Below are 6,231 nucleotides of genomic sequence, written 5' to 3' on the forward strand. Positions count from 1 at the left end.
CAGTTTGGTCTCTCGGGTTTCACCAGGACCAACAGGCCATAAAATCTTCCTAAAAACAGCCATGTGAAGCTTGTTCGTGTTCGAGTAGAAGCTGTGCACTGTGCTCTAAGAACATTATCCCCCTTTAATCCACTTTGCCTTCTGCTGCGTGCAGGTGGACAGACGGCCAGATGGAGCTGGGTGGCACAAACGCCAGCCTCCACGCTTAATTGCAACAAACTATTTATCTCGGAGACAAAGTCAACTAATTCACTAAGAGTTGACGGTGCATTTCATCTTTTTGTTGCCGTCTACTCCTTTTCATGCTCTGTGGTTAGGTGCCACTCTTTGCTTTGCTATGGAGGACCAGGACATAAGGCAGCAGAAGCTGGACAACCAGGTAAACACAGGCTGATTATTTGTGCAGTAAACAGGACGAATCTGTGATTGGCTGCACTAACATAACTCCTTTGTTTTTCTAGAGTGATCTCGTTCTAGATTTAGAGAAATTGAGAAGCTCTGATCATGTGTTTTTTTTTTTTTTTGACGTTATCTTTGTATTTTCTCTGCATGGAAAGACTTTGCGCTTGTCATTTGAACTTAATATTCCTGTGGGATCATTAAATTGTGTTTTGTTGCAACATATAACTTTACAATTAATTAAGAATTGATCTCTCGAGACTAGAGTGTCATTGGGTCATGGGTGTACGAGCCACCTGCTGGTTAGGCATCTGATCAAGGTTTACTTGTTCTCCAAAGCACGACGGTGTCTTTGAAGAACAAAATAAATGTAAAATTCAGTTTTGTCGTTTAATGCTGCATCAGCATTAAACGACTATAATGACTATTATGGGTGTTGAGAACAATAATTATAGGTAAACTTATATATTGATATTCCCCCTGATTATACACACCAATGAAATGAATGCACATGATATGCGTCTTTGTAAACCTCTGACTGGTTCAACATTGTGGTATCCACATTGTAGTAAATTATTAAAAATAATTTGTGCACTTCTGCACTTTAACGTCAATGTTGGTTGACGTTAAAGTGTAAATGCGATGATGTAATGCATCATTTTCTTCTTCTTTCTTTCTTTCTTTCTTTTATTTTGTCATTCAAAGGCAAAGAAAATTTGTCCAATTATTTCAATCACTTGTTCGGCATTTTTGATCTCCCACCCTAGCGAGCTCTTTTGATGAAGAAGCAGCAGAAGAAGAGAGCAGACGCTCAGATGGTGGTGGCCAATAGAGACGCTCGCCAAAAGAATCGAAAGCACAAGACGGTCAGCTCAGAAGAGACGCCTCTGCTGATCTCTCAGTCCCTGAGCAGCACGTCTCTGAGTGGTCAGTATTTGAACAGGGTCCTGTTGTTTGCGAACAACGATCCACTCGTCATCGTTTCCAGGGGTGTAATTAATGAATTTTAAAACCAAGAAAATAACGTGAAAGCTCAAATTTATTGTGGGTCTTGTCACATCTGGTGGCTGCCTGCTGCTGAGAGCATATAGGTTATGCGCTTTTATGCTGATCTTGTTATGAATAAAGTAACCTGACATTAAGTTTGTGGAATGATAATCACCTCAGCCCTTGCAATCCGTAAAAGTCCTCTCCATGCCAGGAAATTAACTAATTTAGACGAGCTTTGTCATTTACCAGCTACCAAAAAGACTGATCATAATTCCAGGCAGAATTAAGCCAGTGGCTTTTGATGCTTATATATATATATATAACAGTTTCTCTGAAACTTACTAAAGAGCATTAATCCAAATATTAGTAGAGGGTGCATGCATATATTTGAGCCAGTATGATCATTGCATTTACAGTGTGTTCTGTTGATGTTTGTTTCCTGGAGATCAAGTGGAGCATGCCCATGACAACCCCTTGGACGAGATCACACTGGGCGAGGGTGACGTGAACGTGAGTTCAGAACCGGACGAAACGCCTCCAGAGAAGCCCGTCACTCCCAAAACGATGGACTTAGAGGTTGACCGAGAGCCTGAGGTAAATGGTAAAGAAGAGAACGTAGCCCCCGAGGAGGTAAAAAAGACCAAAAAGAAAGATGTGAAAAAAGACAAAACCAAACGTAAGACTTTGTTTTTTTTTTTTTAACTGAGACTGTACAAAGTTGAGATTTTATGCATTTTTATGAAAATCATAGAGACGTTTGCCACATTTAATCATTTACCAGAAGCTTTCTGGTTCTTTAGGAGTGGAAGAGACAGAAGAGGAACTAGAAAAGGAGAAGAAAGAGAAAAAGGCAAAGAAAAAAGACAAAGTGAAGGAATCTGTCGACACGCAGAAGAGCAAACAAGAACGTAAAAGTAATGTTGAGAAACGAGCGCGTTCATGCTATCCGTTCTGTGACCGTAACGCTTTAAGTCAAGCTTTTGTGTCATCCTGCTGGGTTTCTTTAAGACGTAAGCAAACATTTCTTTTGCAGAGAAGCATTTGAAGGAGGATTCAACCCCTGAGACCAAACCAGAGGTGAAGGATGATGCTCTAAAGGATAAACGCAACGAGAGCGACAAAGACGATCCTCAGGAGCCCGAGACTCCTTCGCCCATGAAGAAGAAAACTCTGGATACGTGTGAGTGATTATGTGATCTAATTTGCTGTGCAATCTGCAGCTCTGTTGAGCTAATGAAGACAAGTTTTTCACATTATAATTCGCAGCCAGGTGTCAAATAAGCGACGAGAGCAAAGATGAGGAAATCCAAGAAGAATCTGAGCGGAAGAAGGAGAAAAAGTCAAAGAAAGCAGAGAAAACTCCTTCCACTCTGGCGTCGTACAACTCCAACTGTAGGGAGACGTCATCCTCAGGCAGTGAACATAACGAAAGGGTCAGGCTTTAAAAGTATTTTTTAAAGTGAATATTGAAAAAAAAAAAACATTATCTGTGGAATTAAATTGCATCCCATTTCAGGTGACTTCTCCGATGTCCGTGGAGGACCTTGAGAATTTTGCCCTCCGTCCCGCTCCAAGAGACGTGACCATCCAGTGTAGGGTCACCAGGGACAGGAGAGGCATGGAGAAGGGCATCTACCCAACTTACTACCTCCACATGGAGAAAGAGGACGGCAAGAGGGTGAACATTTTTCCTTGTGGAAAATCTTTCTCAAAAAATGCAAAAACAAGTTAAATGAATTGCATTTAACTTTAGAAACAGACTGTAATCTATTGCTCTACTGTTTCACCTTAAAGGTGTTTCTGATGGCGGGCAGGAAACGAAAAAAGTGCAAAACGTCCAACTATCTCATCTCCATCGACCCGACAAATCTAACCAGAGATGCAAACTGCTACATCGGAAAACTAAGGTACAGTCTAACGTTTTCTGCTTACTGTAAGAAAGGTTTTCCTCAAATCATATTGGAAGTTGGAGCTGTTTTATCACCTCAGCTTTGCATGATTACAACTTTTAGTACCGACAAGCAACTTTGAGACATTGCACGATAATAAAAAGAAAGCACGCCCTCTCGTAAGGTATAAATTACTTTGTCTGCACCAGGTTTGCATAATCTAAGTGTGCAAAGCACATACCACAGATTCCACAGTTTTGAGCGGTGTACCTCAAGTATTCTGGACACTTACAAAATACCTTGTGAAACCCTGACGTTTACAGAAGGTGAAGGATTTCATATTAAACTTACTTAGTGCATCTGTCTTTAGTTGTTTGTTTCCTCAACAAAGCAATTGAAAACCAATGATGGCTTTTACCGTGTGTAGTGTTTACCGTAGAAAGTACTCCTGCTTCGGTGCTTTATTGTGTCGCTATGTCTATTTCCTCGATGAAACTGAAACTAAACAATTGCTGCAATTATCTCTTTTCACGTCTTTGTTGTATAAAAGCAACACTTGGGTTGGTGTGTCTGTGTTTAGCTGTATTTAATTCCTGCTATTTAACGGGGTGAGAGGTTATTCCTCTTCAGTCTTCATGATGAAGTAGCTGCTTGTGAACCGGTCATGTGCCTTGAGAATTGCCTCAAAATGACATTGGTAGACAAATAAATTGAGTTAAACAGGACTTCCATGACTTTACTTTTTCCTCTTGGTCTTTTTTTGTTGTTGTTGTTTTCCCCCAGAGTCATGGTTCTTCTTTCATCCGTTCTTAAATGACCGAAAATGTATTTGATTTGTTCTTTAAACAAAAGAACAAATGGCAATGTCACGATACCACAAAAGTTATTGATATTCTACAATTTTAAAGACATGCAATGTGCAACCTATTTATTGTTAGATCCATTTGGTTACGTTACTACAAACAAACAAAACATGACACAAATGTCCAAAATCCCAAATCTAGTGCTGCATAGTCCTCAAACCCAATGGCGACACATTTTTACAATGTCGATCTTTTAAATTTGAAACCTCAGTGTTCTTTTGCACACATGTTGTGGTATTGCTTTTAAGAGTTTAACTCTCATTTGCTTCAGGTCCAATGTTCTGGGAACAAAGTTTACGGTCTATGATGGAGGTGAAAACCCAGAGAAAAAACCTTTCATTAAAGAGAGTGAGTCAGTGCGGCAAGAACTGGCAGCCATATGCTATGTGAGTCCCAAACATGCATACACACACACTGCCTCGCACAACATAACAAGCGGTAAAACCTAGAAGACACACAAATTATTCTTTTCCAGGAGACAAACGTTCTGGGTTTCAAGGGTCCGAGGAAAATGACAGTGATCATCCCTGGCATGCTGGAGAATGATGAAAGAGTGTCCATTTGCCCCAAAAATGTAAGTCTTTGTTTTAAAAGAAAAAAGACAAATGATGTTCAGAATCGGTCATGAAGTTGGTTAAGAGTCAAATATTTCAGCCGAGGTGACAGTCACGTTTATTTCAGGAGCTCGAGACTCTGCTGGTGCGCCACTCGAATGGAAATACGGACAAGCTGGTCACTTTGGTGAACAAATCCCCAACCTGGAATGAGCAGACTCAGTCGTACGTGCTGAACTTCCACGGACGTGTAACGCAAGCCTCCGTGAAAAACTTCCAGATCATCCACCCAGACAACGGTAAAATAACCACATTTCTCTCACGACTGACAAACCCGTTGATGTGTTTCGCCTGAGCTCTTCAAACGCCGTTTTTATGTCTCTTCCAGAGGATTACATTGTGATGCAATTTGGTCGTGTGGCAGAGGACGTTTTCTCCATGGATTATAGTTTTCCTATGTGTGCCCTTCAAGCCTTTGCCATCACTCTGTCATCCTTTGATGGCAAACTGGCATGTGAATGACCACACCCAAAGTGCTTAACAAGATGTGTAAACATCACAAAAAATGTGCTAGTTAAAACTGAAGCTACACCCATTATTTAACGCGGGACCATGTTTGATTATATCTGCTACGCACACAACTTGAAACGTACCACAAATGTGACAGAAGAGTTGTTTTATAGGTCCTATGATTTTCTTTTTTTATTTTTATTTTAATTGAAATACAAGGCAATATTACATAGCTTTCCTTTCATACTTTCAAAATGTGTATGTGATTCGTGCAATTAAACTATTGTGCTATTTAATGAGAAATCTGAAGTATTAAAAGAAAAGATTGAGTATTAAGATTTACCATTTATTTTTTTAAAAGCAGTAATATAACACACATTTGTTTGCCATAACCACTGACTGTTTCATTTTATAATAAAGTTCGTGATCTTTACATGTGCACTGTTTTTTTTTTCCTCAGGCAGGGAAGGTCTACCTAAAAATCATCCTTTACACATGCAATCCCCTCAGGATGTGGCACGTCACATCTTTTATTGTTTTGAGGGACAGGCGCAAAATGTCGTCTTCAATATTTCAGTTTTAGTCCAAATGATTTGGATCTTTTATAGGTCATGAATCTCCAGGTGGTGGCCAAAACTTTCTGTATAAAATCAAGCTAAATTTAGACTTCATGTAACTAAGACTTGATGTTCAGAGTTGCTCTCCATTCAAATCTGCCTGATTTTAAGCTAGTTAGCTAAGAATAAAGGGTACAAATGTCAGGTTTGTACCCTGACAAATGCACAAACTCACTGTTTGTACCAGACAAACTTAGTGACAGACTAAACATACAATCATCTCAACTTATCAAAACAAAACAGAATCAACTCTACATTTTCTGCTTTTCCCTCCTCCTGCACCAGGAGGGGGTGGAGCTTCCCCTGAGATGGGTGGAGCTTGTAGCATCTGCAGTTCCTCCTGTGCATCATGTCATTGTCTTTCACTTCCTGTGTTCTACATTACGTCAACGGACACCGATTAGCCAAT

The 6,231-nt window shown here is 40.0% G+C and overlaps 1 protein-coding gene across 1 annotated transcript; it reads left to right on the forward strand.

Moving 5' to 3' along the window:
• Window positions 1-266: 266 nt before the first annotated feature.
• On the forward strand, window positions 267-5,638 carry LOC106939422 (tubby protein homolog). The gene is made up of 12 exons (XM_015021806.1): window positions 267-379; window positions 1,167-1,326; window positions 1,835-2,065; window positions 2,190-2,303; window positions 2,423-2,569; window positions 2,656-2,822; window positions 2,906-3,067; window positions 3,184-3,296; window positions 4,413-4,527; window positions 4,617-4,715; window positions 4,823-4,994; window positions 5,084-5,638. The coding sequence occupies exons 1-12, from the start codon at window positions 338-340 to the stop codon at window positions 5,215-5,217; spliced, it is 1,656 nt and encodes a 551-aa protein (XP_014877292.1). The 5' UTR covers window positions 267-337; the 3' UTR covers window positions 5,218-5,638.
• The last annotated feature ends 593 nt before the right edge of the window (window positions 5,639-6,231 follow it).

The sequence above is a fragment of the Poecilia latipinna genome, unplaced genomic scaffold, assembly GCF_001443285.1.
Source record: "Poecilia latipinna isolate Pla-1442-1.1 unplaced genomic scaffold, P_latipinna-1.0 Scaffold2868, whole genome shotgun sequence".
NCBI classification, from domain to species: domain Eukaryota; kingdom Metazoa; phylum Chordata; class Actinopteri; order Cyprinodontiformes; family Poeciliidae; genus Poecilia; species Poecilia latipinna.

Coding starts and splice junctions, on each gene's coding strand:
- LOC106939422 (XM_015021806.1), top strand. CDS start 338: ATGGAGGACCAGGACATAAGGCAGCAGAAGCTGGACAACCAG. Junction 2,066..2,189: donor GAAAAAAGACAAAACCAAAC/GTAAGACTTTGT, acceptor CTGGTTCTTTAG/GAGTGGAAGAGACAGAAGAG. Junction 4,995..5,083: donor GATCATCCACCCAGACAACG/GTAAAATAACCA, acceptor TGTCTCTTCCAG/AGGATTACATTGTGATGCAA.